General features: G+C 43.7%; 1 protein-coding gene across 1 annotated transcript in view; it reads right to left on the bottom strand.

Moving 5' to 3' along the window:
• RAB12 (RAB12, member RAS oncogene family) overlaps positions 1–8042 on the bottom strand; it is a 34738-nt gene extending 26696 nt beyond the window's left edge. Inside the window, exon 1 of the mRNA XM_028139137.2 lies at positions 7538–8042. Within this exon, the coding sequence (XP_027994938.2) occupies positions 7538–8042 (505 nt within the window). The remainder of the gene's footprint in view (positions 1–7537) is intronic.
• Positions 8043–21744: the final 13702 nt, after the last annotated feature.

Below are 21744 nucleotides of genomic sequence, written 5' to 3'. Positions count from 1 at the left end.
AAATTAAAAACAAAAAACCCACATATCAAATGGTGGATCAGTAATATTTTCTTCTTATGCAAAAAGTATTATTAACTTCACTACTGTTTAGGTTGAGTCCAAAAAAATACAAGTAGATTTTGTACCTTACACAGGCCATCTGTTTACATTTTACTTCCTCTTCTCCTGTGTATATTTCAGTACGCATCTCTAAAGGATAAGAATTATTTATTGGAGTGTTTCAGAATTTTTGCATCTGTAATATAAATTAGAAGGAGAAGGGAACATAACTGGCATTTATAATTGCCTTTTCTAGGCCAGGTACATAAGATATTTTATCCCCACTTACTCCTGTACCAAAAAATAGGAAACGAGTATAAGCCCTCTTTTTTTCCCCTTCCTTTTATAAATGAGGAAAATGAAGTTAAAGTCACTTGCCTAAAGACACACTGATAGCTGTGGTAGAGCTGGGACTTAAATCCAGGATTTTGGGCCCACCTCTGAACTCCACACTCTTCCCACAACATGCCACCCTGGGCGCTCCTAGAATGAGTAATGGCCAAGGAGAAGGCCAAGTGTTTTTCTTTTTAAGTGAAAAATCAAGTGAAAATTTGATGGTAGGTGTGTGATTCTTTTTCAGTAAATCAGAGCAGAGTTCTGCTGTGTAGCATGCAAGAATAACACAGCTCCTCATTTAGAAGGGGCCTGTTCCTTCCCCTGAGAGCTGGTTTAGGGGGACTGAAGCTTTGGTGTTAAATTAAGCCTGGAAAACCAAGAGAGTTCTATTCATCAGCTATTTCCATCCTAAGTCTGCCTGAGGTGGAAATGCAGGTTGTTGTTTTGTAAGCTAAGAAGGCATTATGTAAGCACCAGAAACCAAGCAGTAGAGGCTCTCAGATTTGGTGGGAAAAGGTTTTCTATGGAATCTAGTGTTGTTAGGCCTGTGTTTTCTGATTTTAAAGGAAAAGCACTTAAAAAACAAACAAAAGAACCCCACAATCACATTCAATTAAGGGCACTATTTTAGGTCTGTAGTTTTGGTTTTCCAAATGTCAGAGATGTGCAACCACAGAACAAAAGGAGAACAATCAATTTCTTCCTCTGCACAGCACTTCACCTCTTTTCTGACATTTTATTACGACTATTTCCATGACTCACCCCTTCTGAAAAGGACAAGCCAGGTGAGCAGGCCTTAGCGTTGCATCCAATAAATGGTTAGCAGAATGACACCTTGGATAAATATGAACAGCCTCTCAAAAATATCTGCTGACTACTGTACAGAGCTGTTTTCTTTACAAATTCAAACAAAAACTTAATTAGAACAATGTATGTGAAACCCAAGGCTGGAGAATAATTTGAACCTCTCAGAAGAACCAACTCTGCCTCCTCAAGCCAGTTCCAAGATCTGTACCAGATTGCTCCTGGCCGACTCCACGCGCTGGAGGGAGAGAAGCAATCTCTAAGAATCTGGATTTCTGTCATGCATAATGAAACCTTTCTTCCTCAGTGCCAGTGAACAGGGAAAGGCTGAGTGCACTTGAGCCAGGTTTTTAAATAGAGTTTCATTCAACCTAAACAACCCCACTGCAATATATTTCCATACTTTCTTTGAAAGATAGCTCCATTATTTCACAAAAACAGACAAACTCTGCACAAACCCATCAGTGTGCATTAAGTCCATTAATAAACCTAACCACACAATGCATAGCATAGGCTGGTATAAAAACTGAATGATAACCAAGATGCATTGGTTCCTTTCACACTTACATCTCCCTGAGTCATCATGTTACATCATTCTGGCAGGGAAGTATTGGGCTTTTGCAGTGGGAATTCTCGACAACTTTCCCTAATTCTCTTTTAAGTGAAACACTTAGGCAGATCAGCGATGGCTTAGAAGACTACATATAAATACAGAAGAGCAAACTAAAACACAGTTTAAAATCTGAATCCAGTTGATGTTCATTCTTTGTTTTCTAAAAATCTCTAAGTTTCCAGAATAAAGTATGAGTAATCAATACTTTATTCTGGAAATAAAGTATTGACTACTTATACTTTACCAGCGGTTCCACTGCTTCTAGATCAAGTTGACCAGACACTCGTGAACTGCATTTCATCTATCATGTCTCCTAACATTCAAGGCCAGACCCACAGAGAGCCATTTCTGCCAGGGATTTGTATTCACCCGTTTCTTGGACCCCTCAGTTCGGCTTCCAGTCGTTGGTCCTGATAACATGCAGCCAGCTGTACCACGAGGTTTCCCCAACCTAGGAACAGGCACCTTCCTCTCAACACAGGACTCAAGAAAGATGCTTTCTCACAGGAAACACAGGGACTACTGCCGGCAACTGAGTGAAACCAGGGTTTCAGTAAAGCGCCATCATCTTCTAAGACCAGCCGCTCTCAGGGGCCAGCCTGGGAAGTTTCACGCACTGCTACAAAATTAGAAAAATGAAGACAGAGTAGGGAGGGTCTCAGAACTAAATTTTAAAAACTTTTTAATTAGGATATTCTGAATTTCTTAATTTGGGGAGAGACAACTTCATTTTAAATCTTTTTTAAACGGGCAATTTGTTTTTATTTTTATTAAATGTCTTTACTTGGCAAAATAAAAGAACTGGCAATCCCTATGTTGGTCTCCAGCACTCTGGGGGAAATTTTACTGCCCAGGAAAACCAGAATTCTGGTTTTGATGACCCTACTCCTACTTTCTATTTAAAATGTCAAATTTTGGAAAATTTTTATAAATATGTAGAAGGCTTAAGATATGTAAATGAGTGAATATTTAGGTAAGGAATCCAATTCTTAGAGCATTATTTTAATATCCAGAAGGCAAGTGACAAGTGATGATAGGGGCATAGAGAAAGTCAATTTCATTGATACCACAGATCAATGACATCACTATCTTCACAGGTCTGTGAGGGCCGAATTAGATAAGCAGTAAAGGGCTTAATGGTTCTGACTTTAATACATTAGAAATGTCACAAAGCAAAGTAAATATAAATCTCAAAGTAAGCTAAGGAACACAGAAAGAACTCTCTGTAGCCCTGCCCCTGGCCACTTGCTGACCATTGTGCCACAGTGGCTAAGTTTATCTCTCTGAGACTGCTTTCTTATCTGTAAAATGGGGATAACTTTCAGACTGTTATGAGGATCATAAAGAGTGTACTTTTGCTGATACATAGTAAATACTCAACAAATTGTAGCTATTACTAAAAGAATGTTGTATTTTATATGTAAAGACAACTAAATTACTTATCCAAAGTCACAAGTGGCAAAGCCTAAACAAAGAGCCCAGGCTCTTTAATCTTACTCTCGTGTTTTTTCTAGAATGCAATGTTCTTGAAGTGGGGGTGGGTATTGCCTGATAAAACCATTTCAGTCAAAACAAAATTAACAGGTAGCATTGAAATAAAACAAAAGTTGACAAATATATAATTTTTTTAAAAATATTAGATAGCTGTGAATTTCTACAGCCAACTAGTTTCTTTTCCCATTTCTCAAACTTTAAAAAGCTGCTCCTGTACTTTTAAAAGTCTGATATGCTAGCTATATCATACTAAGTAATTCAATTCCATAAATACAAGATACCATTATCCTATCCTGTATAATAAAAGCCTAATATGCAATTGTCCCCTCGGGCGGTTGTTCAACTGGGAGACCAGGAGTTTGACCGCTTGCTATGACGTGCGCTGACCACCAGGAGGCAGTGTGAAACATGGCAGGCATTGGCGACGCAGCGCTGGCAGTTGGCGAAAGTGGAGGCACTGCCGGCCCCAATGACAGCAGGACAGCGTCAGGATGGTGGAGCAAGTGAGCAGGTGGTGCCAGCCCAAGGTGGGTGTGAATGGGGGCCTGACTGCCCCACTGATGGCAGGGCCGCCACCCGGCTCGCAGGTGCTGACTGAGCTAGGTGCGGGAGGCGGGGCGGTTCCCAGGCACTGAAGGAGCTGGGCGGCGCAGGGGTGGGGGCCCCCAGCCCCAATCAATTGCCCTGCAGGTGGGATGGTGGAGCAGGTGAGAGGGTGGCACCAGGCCAAGGTGGGGTGCCAGGCGGGGCTGGGAGCGCAAGCTGGGGCCTGATCTCTGCAGGCCACCCCGAGGGACCCCACCCATGCATAAACTTGTGCATCAGGCCTCTAGTTTGAAAATAATCCTTCACTTGGACAATTTCCACTGAATAGTCAATTATTAAAAACAGTCTTTTTAGCTTTTCATACCCTGGTGAATTTTGTGTCTTTAAACCAAGTCAACTTCTGATTTGATTAATCATTTTTTTTTTAAAAAAATCAACATTTTGCTCACTTAAAATAGCTTATTTAAAATCCCCAAGCCCTTCCATAATGATCTTTTATAGGAAGTCCAGGGATCCTGATTCACTTTTAAAAGGCACTTTGGAGGCAGTCTCTTCTAGCCTCTGAATTACAGGCACCTTGGTCTGTGCACGCGCAGACTCTTCCCCTGTTGAGGGGCGCACGGTATTCTCCAGACTCTGCTGTCACGAGCAGACCACATCTGCAAGTCTGGACAGGGTAAGGGCGAAGAGAATCTTTCTCTGTGTGGAGCTGACTACATGGAGATGACAATCGACAAGCTGGCCTCAGAAGGACCTATGAGCTAACTGCTCAGACGGCAGGCATTCAGGTGAGGCAACCACAATTCTACACCACACCCAACGCCATATTTAAATAGCATTTTTCTAAAGGAACTCAAGGAATGAATTTATATTTACAGCATTCCAATGGGAAGGAAACTTCCCCTGACCAGTCCTCATCCTACCCAACTGGAAGGTCTTCCACTATGTTCTTCAAATATTCTGTACACATCTCTACCGCTGCCCTATCAACCTGGATCATCGTTCCCCAGGGCTCTGGGCCACATCTGGCTAGACTATGTCCTATTCACTGCTCAGTCCCCAGTGGGTAGCATATCACCTGACACACAGTGTAAATGCTCAATAAGTAATTTGATAAATGGAAGGAGAAAGCAACTCAGAAGCAGAGCTTAGAGAGAGATTAATTAGCTTTCTTCAAGTGTCTTCACACTCCGGGTCAGAACAGAAACGATCACCTTTCTCTGAACTTCCCACAATTAATAAACATGCACCAAGCCAAGTGCTATAGGCTATGTGTGGAGAAAACAAAAATGAGCAAGACAAGAATCCACGCACACAAGGAACCTCACAAGTGGCAGTGGTAGGGCAGGTATGTGCATGTGTAAGTGGATGTACTTATGATTGTTAAGGGAACAGAGGAACAAACTGCCTGGTCTCCTTGCCTGCCACTTTCTTTCTCATTCCCAAATATCCTATGGAATCCTGCCCTATTAGTTTCACTGTCTTCATGCCAAGACTCCAGTTGCTATAGAATAAGGTCCACCCTCTTCGGCATGGCATCCAGGTCTCGAAGCATTCATTTCTGATGTTCCCTAATGAGTCTTTCTCAGAATATGGGGGTGCTGCTCCACTACGCCCCCAGCTTAGAAAACCCTTCATCTCTCCTCTGCCTTACTCTAAAGTACACCTCCGCTCCTATCTCACCTCCATCCACCCAAGCCCTGTCAGCCACCCATTAGTGCCTATGCTGATTTCTTTTCATCACAGAGTATAGCTGTATTATCCCTCATTTATTTAAAACTAGAGGCCCGATGCACAAAATTCATGCAAGGGCTCAGCCCTCGCAGACCTAGCTTCGTCCGGAAGGTCGTCCGGCTGTCTGGTCTAATTAGCATATTATCCTTTTATTATTATAGAAGATATGTTTTTGTTGATTTTAGAGAGGGGGGGAGAGGGATAGAAACATTGATGAGAACATCAATTGGCTGCTTCCTGTATGCCCCCTACTGGGGATGGAGCAGGAATCCTAGGCATGTGCCCTGATTGGGAACAGAACTGGTAACCTCTTGGTTCATGGATCGATGCTCAACCGCTGAGCCACTCCAGCCGGGTTTATCCCTCATTTTTATATATTTTAAGTGTGGAATCATAAAAGATTGGCAATTCTGAATTGCTTTTAATTCTATTTCATATATGTCAGGTACTATACAGTAACAGTATAAACCCTCATTTAGTAGTTTAATAAGTCCCTGTACTTTATATGATCCAAGATTAAATATATGAAACAGGTATAGTTATGCTACTGAATTTTAATAGCATGGTCCCAAGGCCAACATTTAAAAAACAAACGGTATAGAGAACACAAAAAATGATCTATTCCAAAGAAACATGAAGGGAAACAAATTCTCACAAAACGACAATACCAAGTTTGGGAATTACTATTTTTGTTACGGTAATTTAAAACAAATTCATCCCAAATTGTATTGCCTTGGAACTAGCACTGGTTACAATACTAAATATATATACACAAGAATACAGAATACTTCTCATTCTGAATTTCAAATTTAAATACTACTCAATGTTTCTTGGACATCCCCTGGGGAAACCACTCATTGCCTATCACTAAAGGTGAATACCCTTTATTTTGAAGAACCAGCTCTCTGTGGTTCCTCCGGCTCTGACAGCTTTTAAGGGGCTTTCCAAAGAAATCACTGTTACCCACACCCACGTGAAAGACCTCAATGCCAAGTCCTGTACATCTGACTTCATCAAAAAATTTCCCTGCACTTTCAATTTTAGGTCCCCAGGGCATTATACTTCCTGACCTGGAGTGCTACTGTATTTACTTCATTGTTGCACTTCACCCACCTGGGTGGTACTGGGTAACTTATCTCCACTTCTGTCCCTGGGTTATTCGAGGTCATGAAGTGGCAGTACAGCTGAAGTCCCTCTGCCCCGCATTTACACTTAAAGAAACTTAGTGTCGTTTTTAGTCTTATTAGTCTCCATACATCCCTCCACAGGAAATCTTAAACTTCATTATTTCTGCATATCATAAAAGTGAGTTCAAGTTTATAAAATAAGCCTTGGTTCACGGTGGAAGAACTCCTCGCGCGGTAAAGCGAAGGCACCAGCATTTGCTGTGCTGGCCGATGACCACTTTGGCCTCTGGCCAGGGGCACAGCTTCAACTTCACCCCACTGTCCCCCCTGCAGCCCACCTCGCACCACCTCTTCCTCGGGTGAGTAATGTCAGGGTCGAGAGTTTCCGTAGAGATGCTCACAATGTGCCCGAGAGCGGGACGGGACCAATGCATCACCCCACCTCATGACCGCCCTCGGGGAGGGGGTGCGGGAGGGGGCGCTGAGACGCCTGAGCTCTGTAACCCGCTCCCACCGGGACCTCAGGAGGACGTGAGGGGGTCTGTGCCGGGAGAGGAGGCTCCAAGAGCAAGTCTGCGTGGAGCTACACTAAATTCCTCCATCCGGCTTTGGGGATAGAATCGAGGGTTTCCATGGGTCCTCCGCCCCCGCCCCCCTAGATTTCACCGACAGGCCCATCCACCAAGTGCAAGACCATCCAGTTGGAGAGGAAAAGCTCAAGAGGCGCGAGGAGAAACGAGGCCGACACGGTGAAGGGCACCCGCTGGGGCCCTGGGGACCGAGGGGAGGCAGCGCCGGCGGCAGGAGAGCCCGGCCCCGGTCCGCCTGGCCGCGGAGCCCTTACCCACGGTGGACTTGCAGGCCTCGCAGAAGGTGTCGTCGGTGAAGCGCTCCATCAGGCTGGTCTTGCCCACGCCGCGGGAGCCGATGATGATGACCTGCAGCTTGAAGTCGGCCGGCCTGGGGGGCTGCTTCCTCCGGCGGCCCTGGCCCCCCGACAGCGCCGGGGAGCCCGTGCCCAGGCCGCCGCCCCCTGCCCGCCTCTGCAGCGCGGCGCCCGGCTCCATGCACGCATACGGCTCCCGCTCGGCCCGCCGCCCGCCGCCGCCCGCCCCCGGGCCGCGCGCCCCGGGCCCCGGCGCCCCCTCGGCCTCCGCCGCGCGCCTGGGGTCGACCCCGGGCTCGGCGTCCGCCCGCTCGAGCACCCCTGGCGGCCCGCGGGCTTCGCGCGGCAGCTGCGCCGCTGGCTGGCTGCCCGCGCCCGCGCCCAAGCCGCTGCCGCCGCCGCTACCGCCGCCGCCGGGAGAGGAGGAAGGGAAACAGCTACTCCGCAGCAGCGGCAGGAGCATTCCGGACGAGGAAGGGCAGGAAGCGCAGGCGCGGGGCGGCGGGTGGGAGGGGCGCGGGGCCCGCGGCGGGCGGGAGGCCCAGCGCACGCGCGCCCCCTGCTGGCGGGAGGACCGCTCGCCCTGCGCACCTCGTCTGCCCTTCACCTACTTTGCTTTCTGCTCCCACTGTGTCCAGCTTGCCAGCTCTCTCTTCCCTCTCTTTTCTTTCTGTCGTCTGTTTTATCTTCCCCTTCTCTCCCATCTTCCCCCCCTTTCCTGTTCACTTCTCCTTTCCCTGCTCTCTCTGAGCACAGTCCTAAAACACCATGCCCATGCATTAGCCATCTCTCCCCCAAACCTGTTACTCTCAAGATGTGTCTGCCAAATCACTGCCGCCACTCTTTGTTGTTGCCAGGACGCTCGCAAGTCCCCGAGCCAAGCCTCCGCCGTCACCCCGGCCGACGCGGGCCTCCCCTGCAGACCTGCTCTCGTGCAGACCCCGCTCACTGCCAGAAGCCCTGCGCACCCCTACTGGGAGGTAGACTTCATCTTTTCCTAGCGTGTGTGTCTTCCGTTTTCCACAGCAAACACGAGAAATCAGTTGTTTTTATTCCTAATTGCCGGCTCAATCAAAGTTAGGATGTTATTTTTTCCCCCCGTTTAACTTTAAAAATAAGTAAGTGGGATGCTCCATTGCAGGAAGCGAGTGAGTTAGCTAGCACTCAAACAGTAGCAAGAAGCTTCCAGATCGAAACTCCACAAATTTGGGAATTATAGACTTGGGTGTGTTTTTGCCGTTTCTGTTTGAAAGGACTTAAGGACACAGAAAATCACTGCTCTGATCCCTTGCCAGAGATTTGTTTAGCAAATTCCTCAGCGTAAACTTGAGCACCTCAGAACACAGGGTTCTAAATATGATAGGAGCTGGCACATTTGCCGAGAATGATCACGCAACCCACCCAAATTTCAGCTTTATTTAGAACTGGGTTTAGTAATGCACAGTGCACGTGGATGTTTCGTCTACCAATCTGATTTGTAAAAATCTAGCCTTGCCCACATAGCACATTGGAAGTTCACATTTATAAGATAATTCTTAGCTTTCCCAAAACATCACAGTAGGAACCTTTTCAGTGCTTCTTGAGGTGTTTAAAATAAGATTGCTCTCATTATTTTAAACACAGCTCCATCACGTACAATCAGGGAACCAGTCTAAGCTGTGGATTTCTCTGCTTTTCTTGCCATTGAGCATTTTAAGGGGGAAAAAACTCAACAAACAAGCTATGCAAAGTCTGGTGTAAATGATAACTCACTGTGCCACTGTAAGGGATTGAAGAAACTGATTTATGCATGACTTTGGGGGAATACCATGATTACACAAAGCAAGACACATCTGCAAAGGTAAGGTCAAGATTTTTAATAAGGTCCATTCTGAATTATAACAGTCCTAACAGGCAGATAGCTGTGGCATGGAGAATAAAATATCTTTCCCACAAAGTAGCTCTCTAGTTTCCTTCTCTAGAGTAATCAACGGGTTAAATGGCAGAGGTTCGGGTAATACCTCCTGAGGGCACAGTTAAAAATCAAAGGTAGCCCAGTTGGTTAGATTGTCATCCTGATACGCCAAGGTTGCGGGTTCAATCCAGGTCAGACACAAGAATCACCCAATGAATGAACAAATAAGTGAAACAACAAATTGATGCTTCTTTCTCTCCCTCTCTTCCCTCCCTCTCTCTTTCAAATCAATAATAGTAATACCAAATGGAATGTGCTGCTTTACACCAACCATCTATCAGTACCTAGTGTTCCAGCATACAGAACTATACCAGGTGTACAGCACAATCCAGCAAATATTTGTAAAAGAATGAATGGCACTCTCACAGATACTCATATTGGCTTCTCTCGGGCTCTATCCTAAATCCAGATTGTGAAATACAGGTGACACTCTGCCATCCTACTCCCCCCCGACCCCCGAATTCCTTCCTACCATTTTGCCAAGCCCCCTTTCTTCATTATCACCTTAACACCACCATCACCACCTATGACAGAGAAGTTGCAACGTTTACAAAAGGCCCGAATTGGAAGAGGATGTAGAATAAAAACAGAGTCAAGGACAGAATTTGGGATCACTGATACTAATAGAATAGGCAAAGGAAGAGGGGCTTCCTACAGGGAAGCGGGGAAGGAAGTCTGGAGATAATGGCGTCATGGGGAAACGGGAGGATTGTGGTTTACAAAGGGATGTCCAGAGTCACATATTATATAATGGTTATATAAAAAAGTACAGGCACTCCTCGCTTTGCTTGGACCATAAAAATGAAGCTCAAAGGCTGCAAAATGACCTTCATAATCAATGGGAAAAATACGATTGTTCCATGACCTTTAAAATTGTCAAAACATTGGCAACAGAATTGTAAGGTAATTGTTGGGTTATAAGTGTATAAAGAAATGAAAAAAAAATAGTTAAACTAGGACATTAACTTAAAACATCAGAACCATTGAGAATAAAGGTGTATTATTTCTTTGCAGAAAACACCGAGAGTAGCTTGAGCAAGCAGGGCTTGTCTTCTTGCCATATGACTTCCTAGGAGGAGCCGACATCTTTTCTGTGCCGTTGTGAACGGTTACGCTCCTTTCTAAGTCTAGATCAGCTTCCAACATTTTATGCTTTGAGCTTCCAATGTTATGAAGCATCTCCAAGAGTTCATTTCATGTGAAATTTCTTGCTGGCACCACTTCCTCAGGGCATCCTCCCTCTTTCATCACAACCGCTTTGGTGCTTTGTGTTGATAAGCTGGCCCTCACTGAGGTCCCGGTCTGCACACCGAAAGCCCTCACTGAGGTCCCGGTCTGCACACCGAAAGCCTTCACTGAGGTTCTGGTCTGCACACCGCAAGTCACCAGTCCCACAGCAGCGGCTTCTTCTGTAGCTCCGTTTGCGTAGATTGGAATTTTCCTTCCAGCATCGCCACTTTCTGTTTCTTTGCTTTACTTCACCGTCGTTGGCCAGTTTCCTCTTTTGACTATCGTTTTTTTAATAAAATGTCCTGTGAGGTTAGCAATGGGAGATGTGGAGGTGACGCAAGGACACCCTTTGCTCTCTGTGTGGGAACTGAGTAACACACCGTGACAAGTCACCCAGAGACTCGGAAAGAAGTGAGGCTATGATAAAGAATCTGACTTTGTTTTTTAATGTTCGGGCGCTGACATCTTTTAAGCCCCCACCTCTCTCCTCCCCTTGTGTCCCCCATCTGGGCCAGAGGACAGGAAAGCCCGGGTGCTCCGCCTTTGGCACTGCTGGGAGAGTCAGACCATGCCAGCCCTTCTAGCCTCCCTGCAGGCGCTCTCAGCCGAGCCCCGCCCTTCAGCACAATAAGCCCCGAGCCGGTCTCCATCCCTCTGCTCTTAGCCACGTGGGAACTGGCTTGGGAGATCCATCCTGTTCTTCCCAGAAAGCATCAATTATGTAGGTAACACACCCTCTTGACTTGCGCATGGTGTCATCGGTCTTGATGTTCATCCTGAACTTCGGTGGAGTCCATCCCATTCTTGTGTGTTCACGACAGACATGGCGCGATTAAGATGCACACACACCTGGTATTTATGGAGTGATCTGTGGACCGAAGTCTGTACTTCATGCAATTACTCATAGTTAATACACCATGGTAAAGGGAAATGTGAACTGCTGGGGAGATGGTGTTATTTAACGACACCGTGGTTAATTTGAAATCTCTGCTTATCAAAACCATGCAGAGAGAGGACTGCCTGTGTTGAAAAGCATTCATTACAATGAGGTGGGGGACAGATTGCATTATTCTTCTCTGCTAACAGAACTCTGAGTTTTGTCCACATACTCAGACTGCTCTGTGAAGTCTTGTGCTTCAGGTAAAGCTCGCCCAAACATCAGGACCGGGTGGGGGTGGGGGCGGGGAGGGGGAGAGGCGGGGGAGGGATCTTGGTTTGTCTATGTCCGTCACTCAGATTCCAGTCTCCTTGTCAGTAGGTGGCTTTGGAAGTGGCACATGACTACACTCTGGTCAATGAGACTTGCAGGGAAATCTTTGGGAGACAGACTGTGAAGGTCTTAGCTCTTCAAAAAAGGCCCTTTTCTGCCTCTGACCCTTTGTGTGAAGGGGAAAATGCTTCTAGGAGTTGCTGTCGTCTTGCCATCTAAGAGGAGATTAAAAGACCTGTGCCTTTGATGTGGCTAGGAAGCCACTGAATCAACCACACCCCCTCCCCCCACACCAAGGGACATCTTCCTAGGAAAGAGAACACATTCTCTTGTTGTGTAAGCATTTGAGTTAAGCGTTTTCATATTTGAAGTGAAAGACTCCTAACAGATATAGGAATACATCCTTACAAATATGATGTTATGGAGATAAACTTGAATCAGCCCACATCTTTTATTTAAAGACAGTACATGATTATTTATTTATTTATTTATTTATTTATTTATTTATTTATTTATTTATTTATTTTCCCCATCACCTTTTATCCCTTCTCTGCCCTCTCCTAATCTTTTTTTAAAAATATATTTTATTGATTTTTTTACAGAGAGGAAGAGAGAGGGATAGAGTTAGAAACATCGATGAGAGAGAAACATTGATCAGCTGCCTCTTGCACACCCCCTACTGGGGATGTGCCCGCAACCAAGGTACATGCCCTTGACCGGAATCGAACCTGGGACCCTTGAGTCCACAGGCCGATGCTCTATCCACTGAGCCAAACCGGTTTCGGCATCTCCTAATCTTTTTTTAAGGAATGAATTTTACAGACTTTGATACTTTAATTATCAGGAACACATTACTTGTGATGTGCCTGACAACTGATCACACGCACAAGTGTTCCATGGGACTGCAGTTCAGAACTGCGCTACATACTAGCTATGAAGGAAAGACAGCAGGTAGGAGAAGCCAGAAAAGAATGCCAAATTCAACATATTTTGGCATTGGAAATGCCAAATATTGGAAATCAAAGTAACGTTCTATTGGATATGGAGACTGATATAAAACAGCATCATCTATAAACTCAGACTGGATCCAGATTTTGTGGGGCTTAAAGCTTTTTCAGCTTTGAGATCCCTCTTCAAGAAATTTCAAAATTACAAATGCAAAACTATCAAGAACTGTGAAGAGTCTGAGATGTTATCTAACTTGCAAGCTAGCAAGTTAGCCTGCCCCAGTTTCATGGATGCTGGCAGAAGACAGAGGATCCTGGAGCAGAGGCAAGCAGGTCTCAATCTTGTTCCTGCCAAGACACATTTCCCCCAGAATTATTGGGATATAATTGACATATAACACTCTAGTAGTCCAAGGTGTACAGCATAATGATTTGGTATATGCATATATTGAGAAATGATTAACACAGTAAATTTAGTTAACATGAGTTGTCTCACATAGTTCTGATTTGTTTTCTTGTGATAATAACGTTTAAGATCTACTCTCTTAACAACTTTCAAATATACAACACAGTACTGTTAACTGTACTGTACATTACATCCCCAGGACTTACCTTATAACTGGAAGTTTGTGTCTTTTTATAAGTGAGATAATTCAGTACTTGTCTATCTCTGACTATTTCACTTAGTATAATGCCTCAAGGTCCATCCATGTTGTTGCAAATTGGCAGGATTTCCTTCTTTTAAAAGGCTGAATAATATTCCAGTGTGTGTGTGTGTGTGTGTGTGTGTGTGTGTGTATCACATTTTCTTAATTGGTGTATCCATCAATGGACACTTAGGTTGTTTCATGTAATGCTGCAATGAACATGGGTGCAGATATTTGTTCGTGACAGGGACTTCATTTCTTTTGGATAAATATCCAGAAGCGGAATTGCTGTTTCATATAGTTACATTTTTAATATTTTGAAGAACCTCCATACTTTTTTTCTATAGAAGCTGCATCAGTTTACATTCCTACCAACAGAGGAACACATAACACGTTTTATTAGTTTATTTTATTACTATTTTACGCCACAGTGGGCAACATGAGCTTCATGTTCACCTCAGTTCCTTTTGTCCCCAAGGCCCCAGGTGGAAGCTGCACACAGTGGGAATTGCATCGCAGCTAGGGAACTTCAGGCTTGGGGAACCCCAGGCTTCAATGGGGCTGCCAGGAAATTTGCCACGAGGGAGTCCTGGTCTTTATTATATTGGTCAACAGACAAATATCTCTGCCCTGAAGGGAGATGGGATCGCCATCTCCCAAAGTTGTTTACTATACAAACATTCCCGAAAAGATCGTCCTGGCCCTAGCCGGTTTGGCTCAGTGGATAGAGCGTTGGCTTGCATACTAAAGGGTCCTGGGTTTGATTCCAGTCAAGGCATGTACTTCGGTTGGAGATTTCCAGCCTTGGTAGGGGGCATGCAGGAGGCAACCAGTTGATGTGTCTCTCTCATATCAGTGTTTTTCTCTGTCTCTCCCTCTCACTTCCACTCCCTCTAAAAATCAATGGGAAAAAGTATCCTCAGGTGAGGATTAAAAAAATAAAATAAAATGTGCATGAGTGTTGGTATTTACATATAATTTTTTTAAAAAAAGGTCATCCTGAACTAAAGTTGTCAGTGTCCTGTTCACAAGGTGTGCAGAAATATGAGAGGCCCGTGGAGAATCGTCTCCCAACAAAAAGTAGGTAGAAAGTGAATGTTTGTTTCAAATGATAACATAAATACACAATTTATAAATTGGAAAAAGCTAATAAATGCTCTGAACATAATTTCAAAACTTGGTATTTTTTTGGTGGCAGGGTGCGGGGAAGGGGCAGCAGGCGCCACGTCCGGCCTCGAAGGTGGCATGAAGCAGCCCTGGCGCAGGCCAAGGAGATGGAGGGGGAAGATAAGGCATTTGAGCAGGAGCAAAAAGAGGAGCAGAAGGAACTAGAGGAGCTGAAAGCCAAGGCCCCCGGGATGGGCCCCTGGCCACAGGTGGAATTAAGAAATCTGACAAAAAGCCCTAACTGGTTTGGCTCAGTGGATAGAGCATCAGCCTGTGGACTGAAAGGTCCCAGGTTCGATTCCAGTCAAGGGAATGTACCTTGGTTGCAGGCACATCCCCAGTAGGAGGTTTACAAGAGGCAGCTGATCGATGTTTCTCTCTCATTGATGTTTCTAGCTCTCTATCCCTCTCCCTTCCTCTCTGTAAAAAAATCAATAAAATATATTTAAAAAAAAGAAATCTGACAAAAAATGAGCTGTTCCTTGTGTCTGGGCAATGGTGATCCCTAATTCCACTCCTGTTCTAACATCTGGATTCCCTGCCATACCTTGCCACCTACAGCTAGAATGGAGAGTTGTCTTGGAGGCTGTTGTACATTTAAGAATAAAATTTTGCAAATAATAATAATAATAATAATAATGCAATGGCTCATCTCTTTAGTTCTCCTCACTCTGCCACTGCGACCTGCGCTGTGAGGCCAGAAGAAACCCAGCCCAGAATCCTGCCAAACTGTGTTCTTCAGTTTTGTTCTGTCCTTAATTCTGTACTGCCTGGAATTTAACCAACTCATTTGAAAAAAAATAAATTTGCATTTATATTAATTAATTGCCTGGATCACTTCTATAACTTTTTTTAATTGTATTTGTTGGCTACATACATTTGATTACATGACAATAATTTTGTAACATCATCTTTTACAGAGAAAATTGAAATGCAGTCTTCCTGTTAGCATGGTTGTTGGAATTTTCAGCTAGGCCTCTCTCTGGTGTCAGTTCCATTGCTTATCTCTCGTTATCACTGTTTCCCAGTTCCAAGAAGAGGAAAAGGCTGTACTCTGCAGGCCTCAGGAAGAAAGAATATAAACTTATATTCTTTGGTTTATTGCCAAGTATCCAGGGAAGGCCCCTGATTGATCTGGCGTGGATCCGCGCTCCATCTTTAGACCATTGATGAGTGGCAATGAAAGGGGCGACATCTAAGAGCCTGGCCATTCTCAGATAACCAGAGCCATGCACAGGGGCGGCTGACTCCAGGGAAGTGCAGCCAGGCAGTTGGAATGGCGTGGGCCGTGAGCTGGGGAGACAAAATTACAGCTGTCTGCTTCTGCTAACAGGCAAAAAGAGGGGGAAAGGCCTATAATCACACCATATAAAAATAATTGTTGGAACATTTGAATACCTTTCTTGTTTTTCACTGTTAAAATACACTTTCTGTTCACACTTTAAATAGAAATAGTGCTAGGATTGTGTGGGTGTTTTAAGTTTTCTTTTAATATTTTAATGTAATTTCTAAATTATCATACAAGTCTGCTTTTATTATTTGAAAAAATAACCTATTATTAAAAGGCAATAACAGAGGTATTAGAGGAGACATCAAGTTTTTCAAAGTATTATTTCTGTATTCTGGACCCTTGTCACCTGTGCATTAAACAGACATGATTCATGGGGTGTCATCATGAAATAGTTTTATTGTATCTGTCACTGTTCTTTTAAATTTGTTCAGTGGGGCTAGTTTTTCTCTGTATTCAGGACAACATAGATGAAATGGACAATTTCTTAGAAACATACAATCTTCCAAAACTCAGTCAGGAAACATCAGGAAAACAGAATAGACCGATAACAACTAATCAAATTGAAGCAGTAATAATAATAATAATAAAAATCTCCCAGCAAAATAAAGTCCTGGACTGGATAACTTCACAGGTGAATTTTACCAAACACTCAAAGAAGAACTAAAACATATTCTTTTCAAACTATTCCAAAAAATTCAACAGGGAGAAGACTTCCAAACTCTTTTTATGAGGCCAGCATTATCCTAAATCCAAAACCAGATAAAGACCCTACAAAGAAAGAAAATTATCAGCCAATATCCCTGATGAACATAGATGCTAAAATCCTCAACAAAATATTAGCAAACTGGATCCAGCAATACATAAAAATACATTCACTATGACCAAGTGGGGTTTATTCTGGGTATTCAAGACTGGCACAATAGCAGCAAATCAATAAGTGTGATACATCACATCAACAAGATGAAGGGTAAAAATCATATGATCATATCAATAGATGCAGAAATAGCATTTGATAAAATCCAGCAGCCATTTAGGATAAAAACTCAGTGAGGTGGGAATAGAGGGGTCATACCTCAACATAATAAAGGCCACATATGAAAAACCTATATCCAATTTCATAGTCAATGGGCAAAAACTAAAAACATTTTCCTTAAGATCAGGAATAAGACAGGGATGTTCCTTTTTTTTTTTTTAAATATATTTTATTGATTTTTTACAGAGAGGAAGAGAGAGGGATAGAGAGTTAGAAACATCGATCAGCTGCCTCTTGCACACTCCCTACTGGGGATGTGCCCGCAACCAAGGTACATGCCCTTGACCGGAATCGAACCTGGGACCCTTGAGTCCGCAGGCCGACGCTCTATCCACTGAGCCAAACCGGTTTCGGCGGGATGTTCCCTTTTACCACTCTGATCCAACATAGTGCTGGAAGCCCTAGCCACAGAGATCAGACAAGAAAAAGAAATAAAAGGCATTCAAATTTCAAAGGAGGAAGTAAAACTGTTATTATTTGCAGATGACATGATATTGTACATAGAAAACCCTAGACTCCGCCAAAAAACTACTAGATTTAATAAATAAATTCAGCAAAGTAGCAGGATACAAAATTAATATCCAGAAATAGGTGGCATTTTTATGAACCAATAACAAACTCTCTGAAAGAGACATGAAGAAAACAGTCCCATTTACTATTGTAACAACAACAACAAAATAAGGTACCTAGGAATAAACTTAACTGGAGGTAAACGACTTGTACTTGGAAAACTATAGGACATTGAAGAAAGAAATAGAAGAAGATGCAAACAAGTGGAAGCATATACCATATTCATGGATTGGATGAATTAACATCATTAAAATGTTCATACTACCCAAAACATTCTATAGATTCAACACAATTTCTATTAAAATACCAATGGCATATTTCACATATCTAGAACAAGTATTCTAAAAATTTACATGGAACCAAAAAGACCCCAAGTAGCTTCAGCAATGTTGAGAAAGAAGAACAAAGTTGGAGAGATCACACTATCTGATATCAAACTATACTACAAAACCACTGTAATCAAAACAGCCTGGTACTGGCACAAAGGGGAAAAAAACAAATGGGACTACATCAAACTAAAAAGCTTCTGCATAGCAAAAGAAACCATCAACAAAATGAAAAGGAAACCTGTCATATTGGAGAACATATTCGCTAAAGATTCATCTGTCAAGTGGTTAATCTCCAAAATATATAAAGAACTAATACAACTCAACACCAGGAAGATAAACAATCCAATTTTTAAAAAGGCCAAAGGACCTGAATAGACACTTCTCCAAAGAGGATATACAGATGGCCAATACATATGAAAAAATGCTCAAGGTCACTAATGAGAGAGATGCAAATTAAAACTACAATTAGATTTCACCTCACACCTGTCAGAATGGCTACCATCAATAAATCAATAAACAGTAAGTGCTGGGGAGGACGTGGAGAAAAGGGAGCTGTAGTATACTGCTGGTGGGAATGGAGACTGGTGCAGTATAGAGTTTCCTTAAAAAATTAAAAATGGAACTGCCTTTTGACCCAGTGATCCTACTTCTGGGAATATATCCTAAGAATCCCAAAATACCAATCAGAAAGAATATGTGCACCCTTATGTTCATAGCAGTGTTATTTACAATAGCCAAGATCTGGAAACAGCCCAAGTTCCCATCAGTAGATGAGTGGATAAAAAAGCTGTGGTGCATTTACACAATGGAATACTACATAGCTGTAAAAAAAGAAGGAAGTCTTGCCCTTTGCAACAGCAGGGATGGACTTGTATATTATTATGCTAAGTGAAAGAAACCAGTCTGAGAAAGACAAATAGCATATGACCTCATTTATATGTGGAATCTAACGAACAAAATAAACTAATGAAAAAAATAAAACCAGAGGCATGGATACATGGAACAGACTGACAAATGTCAGAGGGGAGAAGGGTGTAGAAGACTGGATAAAAGAAGATAAAGGGATTAGCTGAAGAACATATATGAATAGCTCATGGACACAGGCAATAGTGTGGGGATGGCCCAGGGAGGGTGCTGGATGGAGGAGGGCAAAGGAAGGGGAAATGGGGGACATGTGCAATAGTGTCAACAATACAAACTTTTTTTTTAAAATATATTTTATTGATTTTTTACAGAGAGGAAGAGAGAGGGATAGAGAGTTAGAAACATCAATCAGCTGCCTCTTGCACACCCCCTACTGGGGATGTGCCCGCAACCAAGGTACATGCCCTTGACCGGAATCGAACCTGGGACCTTTCAGTCCGCAGGCCGACGCTCTATCCACTGAGCCAAACCGGTTTCGGCAACAATACAAACTTTAAATAAAAAATAAATAAGCCTTGATTCATTTCTCAATGCTGTTTTTTGTTAGAAAATTTAAAAATGGAACCACACTTTGTTCTCAGTACATCTATTCTTAAGCTCTAGACACATCTTAGGGTTTTACATCACACTCTGCTTTGGAGTTAAAACTGGAAATGATAATACCTTTAATTTATATAGCACTTCGGAGTTTAAAAAGGAGTGCTTCCAAATTCCTTATTTCTACACTCAATTGTTCAGAATTAGGAGACATAAAAGAACTCAAAGAACAAAGATGGAGCCATGAATAATGTATCCCTCTGTGTACTTGCTCACTTGCATGAGGGATTGTATAACTTTGGAAGATTTGTATCTCAAATGAGATGACCGTTTTATTGTTGTTTCAAATAATCTGGATTTATTCATTAATGGTTATGCTGCTAAAAGAAATAAAATCAGGATTTTCTGTTCTTCCTTGAAAGGAGACATTCAAACTTGAAGGTTAAACTCAGCGATGCTGTATTTTACTATTGAACATGTTTGCTCGTGTTAATGGCATGAAATGACTGCTCTCCAGGCAATGCCGTCTTTCAGGGAGTCTTTCACACATGCTGCCCAAGCAGGGTGCTTGCAGGAAGGTCAGGGGCCTGAGCCACTCCTTCCCCAGACAGCACACGCTGCTTTTACTGCTGCCTCAATTCCATTTCCAAAGTCTAAGGTACTGTTCCCCACTGGGACTAGTCATTTTCTCTGGAATAAAGGTTTGTTAATGAGGGAACTAAGGCTTCTGCGCGCGCGCGCACACACACACACACACACACACACACACACACACACACACACAGGGCCAATTAAAAAAAAAAATCTCTCTCATCTTCTTTACCTTCTCACCCCTGCCCCCCGATTCCTCTCCTCTCTCTCTCTATTTTGTTCTCTACAACCATTCACTCCAACTTCAGCCCAGCTAAAGACGTCTATCTGAGTTTTTGCCTGGTGACTGAGCCTCTATTTCTTTCCCTGTTGGAAAAAAGCATCACAAACCAAGATCTGCCTTCTCTTCCGATTATCCTTCCTCCTGTGCCTGGGCAGGAAAGACAGAAAGTCCCTGCAGCCCCACTGGACACTCCAGACGTGGTCCCTCACCACAGGAAGCCACCAGCCTTTTTGAGGAAGTGGGCTAACCTTCATCTTTATCTCCTGATGACTTCTTCAATTTCTTAGGTCTGACAACATATTTAGGAAATTTGATGAGAGAAAATGGGTTTCTCTATCAGTAATGTGGGGCCTATCAAAACCTCTTCGTCCTGGCAGCCTGAGGGCTGGTGCTGTATTCTTTCGTCTGTGTCAGGACAGACATCACCGTCACCTGTCACCTCCTCTAACCTGTGCCCAGGTGGACTCAAGCAAGCTTGAGTTAGCAGTACTCACTTCAGTACTTTTCCTTTCAGGGTTGTTAGGTATGACAGAATCCACCCTGCCACACATTTTTTGTTGTTGTTAATCCTCACCCGAGGATATTTTTTTTTCATTGCTTTTCAGAGAGAGTGGAAAGGTGGGAGGGAGGGAGAGAGAGAGAAACATTGATGTGAGAGAGACACAAATCAATTGGTTGTCTCCTGCACGTGCCCCCACTGGGGCCAGGGATCGAACCTGCAACCCAGGTACAAGCCCTTGACTGGGAATCGAACCCGTGACACTTAGGTGCACGGGCCGACACTCTAACTGCTGAGCACACCGACCAGAGTGCCACACCTTTGAATGTGACCTGGATCTTTTCATTCAATGTTGTTTTATCATTTAATTAATTTATTAGCTTATGCAACCAACAGATGTTATGGAGACGTCTGGCTACCTGACACTCCTGTGTCAGCTGATAAGGGGGGTCTAGAGAAGGATTCCTGCCTCTAAAGACTGTCAATCCAGTAGAGAACATGTGTGTCTCTGTATCTGCCTCCTAGCACGCTAAGAATTCAATGTATTGAATACCTCTGGAGCCAGGTCTTCCTGCCCCACATCATGTTCCAACTGCAGCTGCAGCCACCTGCCCAGTGCAGGCTCTGAACAGCCGGAAGGAGCAACCCGACAGCGTCTTGCATCTTGACAGGCCCATGTCAACAGCCTCTCACTTCCTACCGTAGGGTTTCTTGAATGTGGGCTTGGGCCCCTCCATGGGCACCTGCTTAGCACCTATGCATGTGTAACCAGGACATACGGGGAGTTAACTCTGGTAGGGTACCCTTGACCGATGGGCAACAGGAGCCTCCCCTTTTCATAGCTTGGCCAAGATAGTAAACCAGAAGCAACACCGCATCTTGGGAGATATTGCAGCCACTAGCACTGTCATCAAGGACAAAAGATGTACAGGGTTGGGCCCTGTCATATTTTA

The sequence above is a fragment of the Eptesicus fuscus genome, chromosome 12, assembly GCF_027574615.1.
Source record: "Eptesicus fuscus isolate TK198812 chromosome 12, DD_ASM_mEF_20220401, whole genome shotgun sequence".
NCBI lineage: Eukaryota > Metazoa > Chordata > Mammalia > Chiroptera > Vespertilionidae > Eptesicus > Eptesicus fuscus.
Note: the sequence above shows the minus strand (reverse complement) of the source record. Positions and strands in the feature narration are given on the sequence as shown.